Source organism: Amblyomma maculatum, chromosome 8 (assembly GCF_055883805.1).
Source record: "Amblyomma maculatum isolate TAMU_Amacu chromosome 8, ASM5588380v1, whole genome shotgun sequence".
Lineage (NCBI taxonomy): Eukaryota > Metazoa > Arthropoda > Arachnida > Ixodida > Ixodidae > Amblyomma > Amblyomma maculatum.
In genome coordinates this window covers 128914594-128932309 of record NC_139351.1, presented here as the reverse complement: position 1 = coordinate 128932309, position 17716 = coordinate 128914594, and the positions used below count along the sequence as shown (strand labels likewise).

The 17716-nt window shown below is 53.5% G+C and overlaps 2 protein-coding genes across 5 annotated transcripts in view; both read right to left on the bottom strand.

Moving 5' to 3' along the window:
• LOC146182547 (kelch-like ECH-associated protein 1) overlaps positions 1–17716 on the bottom strand; it is an 81914-nt gene that overhangs the window by 57313 nt on the left and 6885 nt on the right. For all 4 annotated transcript variants that reach the window (XM_084577674.1, XM_084577670.1, XM_084577672.1 and 1 more), the window contains 2 exons: positions 3979–4306; positions 2565–2763 (listed from right to left, as the gene is read on the bottom strand). In XM_084577674.1, the coding sequence (XP_084433800.1) occupies positions 2565–2763; positions 3979–4306 (527 nt within the window). The remainder of the gene's footprint in view (positions 1–2564; positions 2764–3978; positions 4307–17716) is intronic.
• LOC146182548 (uncharacterized) lies at positions 13095–15884 on the bottom strand. Its single transcript, XM_084577669.1, has one exon. The coding sequence runs from the start codon at positions 15131–15133 to the stop codon at positions 13787–13789; it is 1347 nt and encodes a 448-aa protein (XP_084433795.1). The 5' UTR covers positions 15134–15884; the 3' UTR covers positions 13095–13786.

The following is a 17716-nucleotide window of genomic DNA, read 5'->3' as shown; positions in this document are numbered from 1 at the left end:
TTTTTCTGTGTGTCATGATCTACGTCAACTCTGACTTCGGACATTGCCAATTTGTCGTCTCCTAGCCTGACTACATCTCCGCCACGCTGTACAACTGCTGCTTCTGAGGAAATCGCCAATGTGTCGTCTACTAGCCTGACTACATCTCCGCCATGCTTGACAACTTCTGCTTCTGAGTTGTCAGGCGGTTGATTTACTGCCAGTTCCTCACTCTCGATTGGTGCAATCGGATTGCTTACAGCTACGTGAGGCGGCGTGCAGGACGGTGTCACTGCGGATTTCTCGCCGATGGAGTCGGCTCCAACCGTCTCAGCTGCCAGTGGCTCGACCAAGGTAACCACTTCTGTTCGAGGCTCGATCAACTCGCTGCTGCGGTCGCCTTGCTCGGCCGCTTCCCCAAGTTGTGTCTCATTCTCTGGTGCAAGCACAATTTGCTCTGAGACTTCCTGACTTTCTAGCCATTCGCTTACAGCGGCTTTCAACTGATAGGCCAAATCAAAGTATGCCTTGTTACAATGTTTCTCGCGCTCATATCTTTTCCGAAGATCCTGAGGCGTTATCTCATATCGTATCAGCAATGACTTTTTTAGTTCATCGTAATTTTTCAAGCGGTCGCCAACCAATCGCTTGATTTCTTCCGACGCTTCAGCGGAGAGAAGAGCTACCAACTTCTGCGCCCAACTATCTCTCTCGAAACGTTTACTTCTGCAGACATTCTCGAAATCTGCCAAATACACTGCCATATCCTCGGCGATGAGGAACGGTGGTGGACAGTCTCGCGGTATTGAACCGTTACAATGAATGGCATTAAAAGCTTTAATCTTTTCCACGCTCATTCTATGTACTGAAACCTCCAGCTGCATCAGTTGCCATACGCGGGCGTCTTCTTTCTCGCGACGTTCATCGCGCTTTTGGAGTTCTTGCCTTTTGGCTTCCTCCTTCCCTTTTCTCTCTTGAATGTCATCCCAGGCCTCTGCGGCTTCCTCAACCGTGACTTCTTCTGCCTGCATGATCTCAAGAATATCCTTTTTTTCTTTTCGCTGAGCCCAAATCGATGCCCAACTCATCACAAATTTGGAGAAGTTCTCTGACCTTGTAACTCTCCATCTTTACACCGGCCTCTTGTTGTTTGCCTTTTTAGAATAGTGTACTATCCGTTCGCTATCTCGCTCCTAGCAAGAGATGCGCAAGCCTTTCTCACACTGATTCCCTTCTCAGCATCCCCTGGTTTTCAAAACACTTCCTGTAGGCTTGAAACACGCAAGGTTAACACAATGCTACGCTCAGCCTTTCTCTAAGCTACCCTGTGTGTTAGAGAAGTCTGGCGTTTGAGGGAAACTTCAGGTACTCACCGCGCCGAGGTGCCTGACGCCGGTCAATCCCACCGCTGCCACCAATGTTGTGCCGGTGGGGTTATCACACAGTAGCCCACCGTCAACAGGGTTGTGCCAAGGAGCTGGTAACGCAGCGCTCGTCACCCGTTTCGTGAACGAGGGCTGTCAGCTTCCTGGGCGGTAGCGATGAATCCGAGTCGGCGTTGGTGAGATGAAGAAAAGGCTTTATACACTATTTACATGTATTTACACAACAAGATCGGCTCTGGGGCCGAAAGCTAACATAGCCATACGCGACTGTTCTCGCGCAGCGACGGCCGGGGAGATTCCGCCGCGTCCGCACTGTCAGGGGGCGAACTGCTCCCGATGGACGCTAGTGACGAACTCACACACTCGGAGTCTCGAACGGAAGCACTTGAGACTCCGTTGCTGAGAACCGTTGACGTTCAAAATGGTCCAATCCGACGGCAGCACTTTCGCAGGGCCAATGGGAGAGCTTGCTGCGCTCTCGCTTCAAATATGCCGCGGGGCGAGAAGGGGTTCACCGTCAGGGCCACGGCGCGCCGTGCTGTCTGGACGTTCAGCGCATGTTAAAACACGTCGCTTCTGTGCCTTTGGTACGGCTCGCCTCCAGTGCATTGGTGCTTTGCAGAGAAGTATCCAAGTTTGTGAAGGAGGCGTTCGCCGAAGAAGTTTGGCGTCCGGCTGAATTTCTAGGCGGCTTTGGCCAGGCACAACAATGGGCACGCAATGCACGTAAGGGTGGATAATCCCAAACTCTGCTGCAATAGAATATATACTAAAGAGGGAGTAAAACAAAAGAGCGAATTAATTGAGTGAGAAAGAGGAGCCTCCTAATGGATACTAGGAGCTCTGTGTCATTCACTGAAAGTGACGGCCCACAAGACGAGGAAGTCTTCGTTTTGAGGAAAGAAACGGGCACAGTTACTCATACTGCTCACTTTTCAGAGGACACCTCAACCGTGCCGAGAGGGAAGAGGTAAAGTAAGGAGTAAAGAAAAGAAGGGAGTGAAAGGGAAGATAGAGATGTGGCGCGTTGGACGGGTGCGTAATAATTGCAACCACCTCGGGGCCTTTAACTTGCACTGTCATCGCGCTGCATTGCACAGAGGCATTTTTCTGCAGGCGATGATTACAAAGACCGTATATCGTGGTACCGAAGAGAAAGAACCGCAAGCGAGATGGAGAGATGAAAGGAGACGCGCTCACCTGCAGCATATTGGCGGCCAGCAGAATCTGGCAGACGTTTTTTTCGTCCACTTCGATATGCCCGGTGTAGGCGAAGCGTACTATGAGCTCCATGGGATGCAGGCCGACGCCCTGGATGGAGACCCGGTGCGACTGCGACTCGCGCAGGTTGCTGGTGAACATGGCGCTGAAGTACGGAATGGCGGCTGCCAGCACAACCCTGAGGGGAAGGATTAGATTGGGGAGATGTGGTCAAGGGATAGGGCTGGCGTCTGCCTGTGCACGACGGAAAATTTTGACGTGCGTCACTAACAAGGCCACGTGAACTGCGAATAGCACCACTGTATAGAGTGCAGCTGCATGAAAAATCATTTCCTTTTCTGCGTATTAAAATAAACTTAATTTTCAAGTCAATAAATCGAGCATAGCAGAAATATTAAATCGATTCCACTGTGTATAGTAAACATACACAAGTGAAAGAATGTTCCTGTGGTGAACTTTTTCTAACGACGGATTGTCACGTTACTCTAGAACGTTCCCTCAGTAACAAAAATACACAAATAAAATTTGATAATTTAAAATGTTGGTGATTTTAATGGTTCAGAATTAGTATTATAGCATTGTGTTCTTAATGCTAGGTGTCACCGTTGATAAGAATATTTACGTGTGGTGGACAACAGCGCAGATGACACCACTCGTTTGCAGGAAACCCAGCGGTACTACTCCGTACACAAATGGGAAAATCGCGGAGGAGACTTGTGATTTCGCGGAGTCCGACTCAAGTACGTTTAAAGAGCTCATAAGATCCCACACCACCGACTAACCATCATTACATGTGTGCCTAAATTTTAAAATTATGAGTTTGGGTGTGACCGGAAAAAATAAACACAAAAACACTAGTTCTACGGCCTTGACATCTGTTCACCTCGTACCTCTAGGCAACAAAATCGCGAGAAACGATCCATGAATACTGTCTCTGCAATCTGGACAGCGTTAGTAACATTGAATTGTGGAGGCCTCTGACCGAATTCGCATGGGGGTTCGCTGCTTGTGAACGTACTGTGCGGAAGTCGCACTGCGGCATCACCGACTCCACCGAACATTTTGGCTAGTCATAAGCATATATGAAACGGATGGGGCGCCGTCGCGCGTTGCGGACAGGACTAATGGGGATACCTATTCATTGTGCGCTTTTTCTACTTTGTCGATATTTTTAGATGGGCCTTTCAACTCCGTTTTGATTTTCCAGCATTACATGCATATTTACTGAAGTAAAACATGTTGCTGGGCTAGTTGGTTCATGATGGTACGGGATCGTAAGTGTTTGTCTCCTTTGCGCTTTCTTACGATCCCGTACGAACATGCATATTTTGCTGCTGGAGAAACATCAACATAGGCAGAAAGAGCCATAGAAGCATTTAACAAAATTCCTTGCCTGTGCGCCTGGATGGTGCCCTCTCCGGATGCATCGATCTCGACGTCGCACAACTTCCCTTCTTTCCAGAGCGATTCAAGCGTAGTGAGCACTTCGCGAGGATACGAGTCTCGCTCTTCTTCCCCTGCCAGTGAATTTTGCGGTGACCACGAGGTGTCGCCTCCATCGCCGCCCGCACGTCGCGCCCAGCACCGATTGTTCCGCTCCCTCGGATACGAGGGTCTCTCGCCCCTTCTCTTGCATGCCGCGCTGGAAGAGCTTGCTTCTTCGTGCATGCTGGTCCATGCACCGGCAGTCCTTCCTTGATAGATATTATTTTTCGGTTCACCTGAAATGCAAAAAAAAAATTGTTATGCAAATGATTCGCACCCACTGATTATGCAGAATCAGGATTAGGTTGGTGACACTGGTATGGGAGAACCTCTATTGTCGCCAGGTATTTCCGGGATTCCATTAAAAATTGGGTTTTAAACGTTTGTCCTAAGCAATTCTTGACAGCGGGCGGCGCCTATGCATCATCCTTATGAATTAATCTTTAGACAACGATGAGCCTTGGTCTTGTGACATCAGTAAATTTGCCCCATTGCAGTCCTTTCCTCATCACTGCACCCCCATACAGACCTACGTCAAAACAAGTGGTCTTTCAATCTCACGAGACGTAATCGTTCCTCCACCGCGATGTTGCCGATATCGAATATTGTCGTCCAGCGACAATGCGCCGTAGCCACTGCAAGGAATCGCTGCCTTCGTCTTGTTTCCAAATCTCAGGCTTAATCGCGGACTTTCATAATAAGCACAGCGGAAGCAGCTGTAAGGCGCGTGTGCCTTAAAAGGCTGCATCTACGGTTTCGCGAACCTGCCCCTCAAGTTTCGCACCATTAGACGTGATCGAACCTGGACACAGATCCAGTATACTGTGTCAGGTAAAATCTTAACATAGCAGAAAGTAACATCAATTGGGTTGATATCGATTGGTAAAGTCTGAAAACACCAAACTACGCAATTACACCAGCTCGCACTAAGGAGACGGCGGCGATCACCCGCGGAATGCCCTCTGTCGCCGTGGTGTCCGCACGTCCCGCACCAACTTTTGAATGAGGATCAAAAAAATTGTAAGGTTTTAATGCGGTTAAACCGAGTAGGACGTGCGGAAGTGTTTACGCACAGATTGAAGTTGGAGATGTAGGAGGAGGAGGAATCAACATTTATTAAGCCCGAAATAATTCGGTGGTGCATGCTTGCACCAGACGGGGTGGTTCCCTAGTTGCGGGACCCATATGTTTCCAGCAGCTCCTGGTCCCTGTCTGTCAGTGCGAGCTGGATCGATAGGGCGAGGCTGGACAACAAGGTCTCCCATCGCTCAAGGGGTTGGGGATTGGGGGTGTTGGCGGGAAGGGGAGGAGGGGGGGTTTTGAGTTGTTTGCATTCTGCCAAAACGTGCGGCAGGGTGCCCTTTTCTTTTTTACAAAAAGGACAGAGCATGTCGTGTTCCGCAGGGTACATGCGGCTCATCAATACGAGATGCGCAAGCGATCCCGCCTGCGCTCGGCGCAGGATCGTCTGTTGTTGCCTGGTGAGCTTGGGGTGCGGTTCTGGCAGTCTGCACCTTTCCTCTCGGTACATACTTGTAATTTCCCGAAAGCTGGTAACCGGATGCGGTAGCTCTTCCGGCTCGTTCTCGCCCCGGATTGACATTTCTCGGGCATGGTAGTCTGCGATGATGTTGCCTGCTACCTGCGAGTGAGCCGGGACCCACACGAGCTCTATAGCTCTTCCCGGAGGCTTGCACTTGGATAGAATGGCTCGGGCCGCGGAGGATATTACCCCTCTGCGGAAGCTTCTGTAGGCTGTCTTTGAGTCAGTGACCACGGTGTCCACGCTCGGCTGTGCGAGTGCGAGGGCCATGGCCGCTTCTTCTGCAACTGCGGCGTCTGTTGTCTTTATGGACGCGCTGACGATCAGCCTGTCTTTTGACGTAACCACCACTGCTGCACGGTCACTGTGTTTTCGGAGCGAGGCGTCCGCGTAGAGGACCCTGGGGTTCTCTTCCAGCTTCCGGGCTATGGCTTTGGCCCGCGCGGTGCGCCTCTCGTCGTCCTTGCCCGGCGTCATGTTCCGGGGAAGGGGTTTGGTCTGAATGGCCGTCTTCCAGTCTTCCGGAAGGGCTTCCTTGAGGGGTACTGGCTCAATCTGCCATCCTATCTTGCGTAAGACGGCTCGTCCGTGTTTCGTATGACTGAGCCGGATTCTCTGATTAGAGAGGTGGGCTTCAATGAGCTCCTCCACCGTGTTGTGGGCGCCCATGTCCAGCAGTCTTTGTGTGGACGAGTATATGGGAATGCCCAGTGCTTGCTTCGTTGCCTTACGAAGCATCGTGTTTAGGGTGTCCCTATTCGCCTTCGTCAGCTGGAGATAGGGGGCGGAGTAGGTAACCCGTGACACGACGAATGCGCGTATCAGGCGCATGACATCGTCCTCTTTGAGGCCTCGGTTTCTATTAGATACCCTTCTGATCATACTGAGTATCTGTTCGGTTGTAGTTTTGATCTTTGTGACGGCGGCGTGTGCCTTCCCGTCGGCCTGAAGTAGAAGACGTGCAATGTTCAGCGCGAGAGTAAATAGTGTTGTAGTTTAACACTTGGTTGGGGTGGTCGGATGCATGCGGCGACAGCTGCGAGTCTCCGTAGTCACTTCCTACGAAAATTTCCTGGGTTCGTATCTGCTTCGCTCCAACGGTATTTTTTTATTGCGACAGCAATACTACGACAGCCAAAACGAGACCTCGGGTGGCCGCAGCTACGCCGTGAAGAGGTGTATAGCTACGGTCTCCTCATAAAAAGAATCAGCCTGTCATGGCATTTGAATTGACGTTACCCCTATGCCACGGGCAGGAGCTACCAACTCGGGTCGCTCCTTTCATATGGGAGGGTGATATCAGCCTGCTAGAACCGTTTGCATTCTCGTTACCCCTATACGACACGCAGGCACGTCCATACGGCCTGGTAGCTTACAATCTCGCGTCATACCCTTAAAAGATTAACTAAGTGTCCCCAATAATGTAGCACCGTGACACTGATAGGGCGTTATAGGGGAATAATGTAGCATGCAAAAAAAAAAAAGCTTCCGCCGTCGCTTTCGCAATTTAATTAGGGTTAACCAGAGCTAAACCACAACTATGTTTTTTTCCTGAGCTCGGCAGGGGCTCCCCAGAAGGTTGTGTTTTATCGAGTTACGAGGTGATTTCTCTCAATAACATCGCGATTCTAGCCAAGAAACGCCTCCTTGAATGCCAGAAGCAATCTAAACTTCCACCGTTATATCGCCTCACGGCCAACTTCTATCCTAATGCTTAGAATACAGAACCAATGATTGAAGTTTCAGAGCATATGGCTGAAGCTGTCTTTCTATGACGTCATATCACGTCCCGCGCTGTGGAGAGGCGCGGCTGCACGCACTCGCTGTTTTTCCTCGCAGTGAAGGGGTAACGTCTGCTGCGCCGGCGCTTGATCCTCAGTCTCGCCATGGATGAGACGCGTGCCTACCAGTACGCGTAGACTCTCTGCACAAGACTTATTTGAGATTTTTAGTTTAGCGCTACCGCCTACCGCTACCGTGCGAGCGTGAGTACGCATGCGCAGATCACCCCGATGGCGACAGATGGCGCCAGATGGCGACAGAGGGCGCCACGTTCCTGTCAAATTTAGGCGGACGCCGCACGCCGGAGCCAATCAGCGTGTGCGGTGCTGACGGGGCGCGGTGGCGGTAGACGGCAGCGGTAAGCGGCAGCGCTAAACTAAAAGCCGTGTCCTGCAGTGTAAGCCACATCGCGTTACGGTACGCGAGTGAGCTGATTTTCGGTGACTCATGAGGCCTTAAGTGTCGTTAGGAACAGCAGACTCTGTAACGAAAATTTCTGGGGCAACTCGATATCGGAAGTCAGCCAGATAAAGTGAGGTTGTAAAGTTTGGGGTTATCGAAACTGGACAAGCTGAGTGGATTCACACCGTTTATCCTTGCCTTTAATATATGCTGGTCGAGGGCTTTGTCTAACTCAGTCGATGATAACGGCAACTCAGGCTCGGCAGCACGCCAGCGATGATCCATGCCTACGTTTCGTGCTTGTCTGGTGCATTTCCTTGGAGCCTGCATATATTGCGCAGCCTCAGTGTTCCGCATCCAGTAGCTGTAGTTTGGTTAAACCAAGGCGTTGTCGTATTGCTTTCCTGGCACCTTTCTGGTCCTCAGTTAGTTATATGAGGTTTTATGGCGCAACAGCGACTATGGCTATATTGCGCCAAACACAAGGTTAGATGATTTGTTACGTGAAGTGCTTAAGGGTTATGGTTCTCATATTCATTTAAAACATTGGCTTTCTTAAGAAATGTACAAACTAGAGAAAAATCGACCAATGTTCGTTCCCTTGGAAGCAATGCAGGATGAAATGAAATGTGTTCATTATAAAATACAGTAAAATATTTTTCCCTGGGGTTCTAAACCTTATGGGGGTGTTACTCCCGCAAGAATGCGCCACGAGGGGACTAGACGCTACAGTCGCCTTCTAGCCCCGACGTGCAGCCCTAGCAGACAGAGCTGTGACCCCCAACCCGCGGTGCGAGAAGTCGCTACTGCGGCGGGTTCGAGCCAGAGGGGACAGACACCGAGTTCGTACTCGAACAGTTTATTGTGCTCGAGTACACGGCAAAGGAAAACACACTAAAGAACAACCGCCGTGTAGCGAGCGAAAGCCGCGTACGGGGGTGAAATAGAACCACCTAAAGGAGAAGCACGCACGAGGAGTGAGAGGTACTGCTCACCTGCGTGCGGCTTCGTGCTCACGGCCCGCGGCAGTCAGTGCGCGCTGGACCGGGAGCAGAGGGTGAAGGCGGCGGTCTCCCGACGGGAATGCTGAACCGTGCGCGTGCACGCCCAACCGTCAAAAGACGCCGAGGGAGTTGCGACAGACGCGCATCTCACCTCGGCTCGGGGAGAGGAGGTTTCCTGGGTATCCGGTAGGAAAGAAGGAAACCCGTGCGGTGTCGCCGCGGGAGCCTGGGAGGATGGGAGGGTGGCCAGTGTGCCCTCTCCTCGCGGTCCTCCCCAAGAGCGCACGTAATCACGCGTGGTAACTACGCGCAGCCCTTTATAATGGGGGCAGGGGATTATGAATCCCCACATCCCCCCCTCCTTAAAACCGCCGTACGGCTAAAAGTAACCGCGTTCACCCAGAGATATACTGAGTGGGGCCAGCTAGACGCCGTGTAACTTTTAAACCCGTTTAAAGAAAAGCGCCAATATATAAAGAGTTGCAGACAGCTCACAGCCATGGGTGTCGGAGGGGGAGGCATGGCCGATGACCACAGGAGGCGACCATGGAGCAAGGGTGGAAGTGTCGATGACCGCGGTAACCACAGGTCCCGCTTCTTCGCCGTCAGTCAGCCAAGCACGGAAATATCGATGGCCGCCGGCGGGCCTCTCCATTCATCCTTGGTCAGCCAGGGCAGCCCGCCGGGGAACGGTTAGGAACTGCGTCTTCGCGTTGCGTAGCGTGCTGCAGGCCCCCCTCAGCGGGTCGTCCGCTCGCTCCCGGCCGGCCTCTTTTCCCTCCGTCGTTGACGCCGCCGGTGGCGAGAGCAGCGGGGTGCCAAACTGCTCCCGCTGGTGAAGCCACGGCCGCGAGCACCGAACGGCGCCGAGGCGGTCCCTTTGCTGCAGCTTTTGTCGTGCTAGACGCAGGGGCCCGTTCCACGAACTCCGGCTGGCTCGCTCCGTAGCCGACCGGAAACCGTTTGTCTTGGCCTGGTTGACGGCGACAGCAGGCCCTAGGTGCAGGAACGCGGCCACTCCTTGGACGGCTTGCCCTTCGCTGCTGCAACGGTCGTCGTGGCCTCCGCCGGCTCCCCTCCTGGCTGGCTGCAAGACTGTCTTTTTCCTTGTTACATTTTTTTTTCGTTTACGGTATTCCTCTCCTTTTTTTTTTTTTAATCTAACCCCACTCAGTCTTTTCCAAAGAGAAAGCGCGTGCTTGCTCTGGAAGCAAAATGTACTGAATATCGACAGGGCGTCGCGCCCGTGTTCAGCACGAGAAATTACTCCCTGCGCGTTGGTCAGAGTTACGTCTGCCGTGGGCGCAAGTTGTAACGAGGCGCGATGTTCAAACGACGACATCGGCCTCCCGGTACAGCTGCCTGCTGGCGAGGGAGTGCGTCCTCCTCGGGCCACTCATTCCCTCTGTCAACGTAGGGTTTGAGATCACAGACATGCACCGGTCCGCCGGTCGGTCTTAACTTCAAGTCCGCCAGCCTGTACACGAGCGAAGAGACCTTCTGCCAAACTCGGTACGGTCCTGACCATTTCGGCGCCAGAGAAGCGGAGAACTTCTTACTGGCGTCGCTCAGGACATGACTGCGCCTCAACACGAGATCACCCGGTTTGTAGTGAATTTCTCGGTGAGAGCGGTCATACTGCGCTTTCTGCTCTGCACGAGCAGTGCTCAGATTCCGTCGTGCTTTGTCCAAAGCCTCCGTCATCTTCGCGCGCAGCCCGGTCGCGTAGTCGGCGCGTACCGATCGAGCGTTCGGGTTGTTGCTACGAACCTGTAGAGTACGGTCTACGGGGTTCGACAGCTCCCTGCCGAGGTTGAGGGCGGCAGGTGTGTACCCAGTTGAGCGATTCACGGTTGATCTGAGAGCAAACCCAATCTCGGGGAGACGGGTATCCCAGTCACTGTGCGTCTCCGCAAATGCAACTAGCATGTGCTTGATGTTGCGGTTCACGCGTTCCGTGGGATTCGCCTGGGCGTGGTACGTGGTTGTTTTCTTGTGCTTAATGCCGAGGGCAACACAGGAGTCCACGAACAGCTTAGCAGTGAAGTACGACGCATTGTCCGTTATCAACTGCTCGGGGTAGCCAAACCGTGTAAACACCTCAACCAGCTTCCCCATGATTACGCGTGCCGTCAGCTTTCTCAGTGGGAAAAGCTCCACCCATTTGCTGAAATGGTCTGTGACAACGAGCAGAAAGTGGTTCCCGCTCGGGGTCCTGGGATAGGGTCCCATGACGTCACAAGCCGCAATCTGCCAGGGAGCCTGGCTATTGATCGGCTGCATAAGCCCAGGTGTGCGTCCACCACGTGGCTTAACCCTTTGGCACACGTCGCACGAGCGGGTGTAGCGAATCACCTCCCGCTTCATGCCAGGCCAGGTAGCGAAGCGACACAACTTAAGAAAAGTCTTAGGGCCGCTCGCATGCCCAGCGATGCACGTGTCATGAAAGTAGCGTAACAACGCCTTTCTCAGCGTGCGTGGGATCACCACCTTGAAGGACTCGTGGGTATCCTTCTCGGAGGGAAAGTATCTCAGCAGGACGCCGTCAGAGTCAAGCAGATAGGAATCCATCGCGCTCACAGCATTACCAGCTGTGTTCGAGCGCCCCGCACGGGCAACAATACCAGCTGCCTCCATGTGCGCCGCGGCCGCGCCGCCCGGCTCCCTGAGCCCGTCAAACACTTTCTGACAAAATGGATCCTCTCGCTGAGCCTCTAATAGCTCCCTTATGCTGAACGCGCTCCCCACTGAACTGATGCAGTCCAAGTGGTTAACGCTTTCGCCCAGGGAAGGCGGGTCGGCCGCGCTTCCCTCGGAGCTATGACCGAGCGTAGCTGCAGTCGCGCTGCTCCGACTGAGGGGCGTCGCGGAGGGGGTAGCAGGGGTACTGCCCCCGCCGCCAACGGGTGCGCGCGAAAGCGCGTCGGCTACCACGTTGTTTTTACCTCTCCTGTAGCGAACGGTAAAGTCGTAACGCTGGAGAAGTAGCGCCCATCGCGCTAGGCGTCCGCACGGCTCGCCTAGGCGTCTCAGCCATGTGAGTGCCATGTGATCTGTCTCAATCACGAAAGCGACTCCATCGACGTAGTAGTCGAACTTCCGCAGAGCGAAGATAATCGCGAGACATTCCTTCTCTGTCACGGAATAATTCTTCTCTGCGGGAGTTAATGAGCGGCTGGCGAACGCCACCGGCCGCAGGCTACCTTCGTGCTCCTGAAGCAGAACTGCTCCTAAGCCCAAGTCACATGCATCCGTGTGGATCACAAATTCCCTGTTCAGGTCAGGCAGCCTCAGCTCTGTGGTTTCCGCGAGCGCATTAGTGAGGTCTCGCAGTGCAGCCTCTTGCTCGGGATCCCAATGCCACTTAACACCTTTCCTTAACAAAGTCGTCAAGGGGGCTTGCAGAGCGGCGCAATCTGGGATAAACTGGCGATAAAAGTTCACCATCCCCAGAAAGCGTCTCAGTCCGCCTACATCTGTCGGCGAGGGGAACTTCCGAATCGCCTGAAGTTTTTCCTCGCACGGCAGAAGGCGTCCATTGTCTAGCGTGAACCCTAACAAGGTTATTCGGGTCGCCGCTATCTGAGTCTTATTTGGGTTCAAAGTGATTCCCGCAGACCTCAGTCTTTCCAGTACGTCCCTGAGATGGCGTAAGTGCTCATCAAAGGTTGCCGAATACACCACAATGTCATCTAGGTAGGCAAGAGCGTAGTGCCACCTTGCATCACCTAGGACAAGGTCCATAAGACGCTGGTACGTCGCCGGAGCTCCAACCAGGCCAAATGGCATTCGGGTAAACTGGAAAAGACCCCGGTGACAGGTGAATGCAGTCTTCTCTCTGTCACCGGGATCCATCTCCACCTGAAAGTATCCTCTACTGGCATCGAGCGTAGTAAAGTACTTCGCTCCGCCAACATTGGACACGATCGAGGGAATACTCGGAAGTGGATAGGCATCCTTCCGCGTCACCTCGTTCAGGCGGCGATAGTCCACACAAAGGCGGGTAGTTCCATCCTTTTTGGGCACCAGCACCACTGGAAAACCCCAGGGGCTGTTTGAACGTTCCACGACGCCTGTATCGACAAGTTCATCCAGAGCGTCATCAAGCGCTTTCCTCTTAGCCAAGCTGACTGGCCGGGGATTGCACTTCCAAGGAACGGCGTCGCCTGTCTCAATTTTGTGCCTTACTAGTGTAGTACAGCCAGGCCGCTCAGTGAATACTGTATCGTACTCGTTCAAGAGCTGAGACAAGCGCGCTTTTTCCTCCCTTGACAAACTGCTCACGTTGTTCAGCAGAGGGTGGGGAGGCCTGCCTTCCTCCGCGGCGCAAAGTGCAACCGCAAAAGGGGCAGGGGGTCGCGCGGGAGGGGAGTCAGTCCCCTCCGCGCCTTTTCTCTCGGCGCGGTTGACCGGCGAATTTGTCTGCCAGGCCGAAGGCGTTTCGAGAAGCTTTTTCGGGCGCTTGTTGCGTACGTCTGCGCGCGTAGCATCTGATAGCAAGTGTACTTCTGATGCTTTTTGAGGTTGAACGAAAGGTTTCAGGGTGCCACATGCTCGCTCCCTATATCCTCCGTTGCAGACGTCAATAACAATGCCCGTCTTAGCGAGGAAGTCTCTACCAAGAATGATTGGGACCGACAGGCCGGGGAGGTGGGTGAGGCGCTGGCGCCTGACTCGTTTCTCCCATCGCACCACAAGCCGCGCGGCACCGCTCGCGTGCGCCGTGCCGCTGGCTAGTCGGAAGGCGAGGTTGCTCTCTCGCAATCGGATCCCACTCCGACGGAGATGTTCGCATACCTCGTCGCCAAACAACGAAGCGGACGCTCCTGTGTCTAGCAAAGCCATGAACTTACGCCGGACGACAGTAAGCTCAATAAGTGGCACTGGCGTGTCGCTGGGTGGACCAAAACGACAAGCCAACGGGGCCAGGAGTTCGTGTGACTCACTGAGCACCGCTGTTGACGCCGCCGGCTGTGCAGTCGTGCTCAGCGGCGGCTCCGCTCGTTTCCCGAAAGCGCGTACTCTCGGGCAGCGGGGCGCCTGCATTCCCTGGCGTAGTGCCCTGGGTGGTTGCACCGGTAGCAGAGGGCAGTCGGCCGTTGTCGGGCGGGGCTGTTGTCGCCGCGCGCCGATTGACCATACCTCTCTGCAGGGTTTACCGTTGCAGGTGCGCGTTGCGCTTGCGTCCTCGTGTCGGGATGCCGACCACGATTCTGCGTGTCTTGGCCGGGCGTAGCGTGTGCTGTACGCATGGCATAAGTGTACGGGTCGAGAGCTCGGTCAGACAGGTCCCAACCGTTTCTCGTTTCTCCGTCACTCAATGCGACCAATTCGGCTCCCCGGGAACGAGGTCGAAAAGTGCCTCCGTTCCAGGCGCATCGCGGCTCAAGTGCGTGCGACGCCGGCGGGGGTGGCCGATAGGTGCGCGAAGCGAGAATGTCCGCCTGTATGCGCTTGGCTGCCGAGGCGAGCTCGTCCAAATCTCTGAACTGAGCTCCTCGCAGGTAGGCTGCGAAGGTAGGGTGAGCTTGTCGCGTAACACGCTCTACCTTCTCACCGTTCGGAGCCGAGGGGTATGCGAGACGATACAACTCGTCCATCGCCCTCACGTACTCGAGCAAGGACTCGTCCGGATGCTGAGTACGTAGCTCCAGCTCGCGCCGCAGACGCCGTTGGTAATCTGCGGGCAAGAATTCCTCGCGAAACCGCGTTCGGAACTCATCCAGCGTGCTTGACCGGTGGCCAGTGAGGCGGAACCAGCGGGCAGCCTGATCGGTCAGTGAGACTGGCACGACGCGTCTCAGAATCTCGCCATCGGGTAGCCCTGTCGCCTGCTGGTAAGTCAGCATGCGGTCCAGGTACTCGTTGGCACTGACACGATCATGATAACCGCTATAACTGGGCAAAACCACCTCTAACCTTGGTCTCGCAGCTGGCGCGGATGTGTGCAGAGTCGTCTGCACGACACCCGTGAGGCTTTCTATGAGGCGCAAAGCGTCGCGCAGCATAGCCTCTTGGGGATTGGTCTGGCCAGAGAAATCTGGCTGAACGACCGGCTGGGATGTGCAGGGTAGCGGCCGCTCCGTGCACTCCATACCTCGCGGCATAGCGCTTGGCGAAAAGTGCCCTGCGTCGCCGCGCGTCTGAGTGAGTGCGTCGGGAGAAGCACAGCTCGGCTCAAACGATATGAGGTCACTGGGGCTAGCGTCGCTAGCGTCAGCCTCTGTGATTGGACCGGCTGTAGCAGATACAGCCGCGCCAATAGGTTGCCGTTGGGAAGCCATATCGGAAAGCATTAGCAGCGACTGAAAGTCAGGCATGCTCGCTTCCATGGCCTGTCTGTGTCGAAAACCCGATGCACAGACACTCGGTTTGTCACACCTCTGGCCCCACGTTCGGGCGCCAAGATATGGGGGTGTTACTCCCGCAAGAATGCGCCACGAGGGGACTAGACGCTACAGTCGCCTTCTAGCCCCGACGTGCAGCCCTAGCAGACAGAGCTGTGACCCCCAACCCGCGGTGCGAGAAGTCGCTACTGCGGCGGGTTCGAGCCAGAGGGGACAGACACCGAGTTCGTACTCGAACAGTTTATTGTGCTCGAGTACACGGCAAAGGAAAACACACTAAAGAACAACCGCCGTGTAGCGAGCGAAAGCCGCGTACGGGGGTGAAATAGAACCACCTAAAGGAGAAGCACGCACGAGGAGTGAGAGGTACTGCTCACCTGCGTGCGGCTTCGTGCTCACGGCCCGCGGCAGTCAGTGCGCGCTGGACCGGGAGCAGAGGGTGAAGGCGGCGGTCTCCCGACGGGAATGCTGAACCGTGCGCGTGCACGCCCAACCGTCAAAAGACGCCGAGGGAGTTGCGACAGACGCGCATCTCACCTCGGCTCGGGGAGAGGAGGTTTCCTGGGTATCCGGTAGGAAAGAAGGAAACCCGTGCGGTGTCGCCGCGGGAGCCTGGGAGGATGGGAGGGTGGCCAGTGTGCCCTCTCCTCGCGGTCCTCCCCAAGAGCGCACGTAATCACGCGTGGTAACTACGCGCAGCCCTTTATAATGGGGGCAGGGGATTATGAATCCCCACAACCTGCATGCATGAGATTAAAATGTGATTGACTGTGAGCTCATCTCCGCACAATTCACACACTGGTTAGTCTTTATTTATCAAGAGAAAATTATGAGTGATGTGTGTGTGTCCTATGCGTAGACGACATAAAATAGCCTCAATAAAACGTTCCTGATGTCGGCATGATTTCCATTCCGCTAAAAAGGGCTTTCTAGTCCTCAGTCTGCCCTTTCACAGACGGCTCATCCCGGACAACGCAACTCGCGCCTGTTCCACACGTATCTACAAGCACCGTGCCTTTCCTACAACCGACTGAGCACCAGAACCGCACCTGTAGCTCCTGAGCATGCGTGGAATCAGGTTCAAAAGTGGGCTCGGCAGCACGTCAGAGATGACCTTTGATTACATTCCGCGCTTACTCCTGGTGCAGGTAATAAGCACTTATTTCCCCTGGCTATCCCGACTAGCCACCGTGCACTCCCACACAGTTTTTGCTCTGTGCATGACTGTGCGCATTTGCCGTTAAAACTTCTCAAGCTAGCCGGATATATCGAATCTAATCCCGGCCCTGGCACTGCAGGGATTATTGGCATAGACACCCGGAATCCATACAAGAGCAGTTAAAGTACATTTAAATTAAACTGGCTGATCACAATAAAAAATTGAAACCGCCTGTGCTGGTATCGATGACATGCAGACCGGAACGAAAATACTGCATGAGATAACCACCGAACACCGATCACAAATAAATGTAATTTCTGCCCCGATAATTGATGCAGAAAATAGATCCAGAACAGATAACTGTTTTCCATGACATCGAGAATAAAGAAGAAACATGAATCGATTAGGAGAAGGTCATCATTGTTCACTGTAATCAGTATTACATATTTACATTGAACCACGTGACATTTAGCGCGGACACCGTACTGTGTCTTTCTGAACTGACAAATGCAAATCAGTAATTGCGAAACTTACAAGTGCTGAGGTGCGGGCCTGTTGGATTTTTCACGATGAAACATTAAATCGCGCGAGGGACTGGTTTACGACATTCTACTGTCGCATGGGAAGATGTACGTGGGGAAAACTGAACGGTGCCTGAATGAAAGGTTAAGAGGTCAAGAGAGCATAACTAGGATTTGGCCAATTCTAAAAACAGAAACCTGTATATTCTGCTTCACTGCCTCAAATGCACAAAACAGTGTAAAACAGAACGCAATCCTTTTTTCGGTAAGTGCAGGACTTACAGAGAAAAGGAACTTCAGTAAAACGGCGAGTTGAGCTAGTCTTGCAGAAAAAATAAATGCCGCATCATAAGATAGATAACTGAAGCGAAAAGGATCTTAGAAATTGGTGACGGTTGCGTTATCTCTGCTTTCCTGGCGTTATCTGACAGAGCTGGCGTTTTCGGCAAGGTGAAAAAAAAAATGTAAGTAGGTTCTATTACTGCATGCGCAGCATCGCACATTGATTCGGTCGCGAATTGAATCATGTATATATAGAAGAACCGAACAAGGGTAAATAGGGTACGCCTCAGGTCGCAGATGAGCCAACGTTTCGACAAGTGGACTTGTCTTCGTCTGCCCAGACGAAGACAAGTCCACTTGTCGAAACGTTGGCTCATCTGCGACTTGAGGCGTACCCTATTTACCCTTGTTCGGTTCTTCTTTTTTATACCGTGCAAACCATCTTCTTCCTTTCGTTCTACATGTATATATAGGTTTGATTTGTGTGGTTTAACGTCCCAAAGCAACTCAGGCTATGAGAGACGCCGTAGTAAGAGGACTCCGGAAATTTCAACCACCTGGGGTTCTTTAACGTGCACTGACATCGCACAGCACACGGGCGCCTTG

Bases quoted from the DNA above. Each gene is read 5' to 3' on its own strand.
- LOC146182548 (XM_084577669.1), bottom strand. From the start codon at position 15,133: ATGGAAGCGAGCATGCCTGACTTTCAGTCGCTGCTAATGCTTTCCGAT.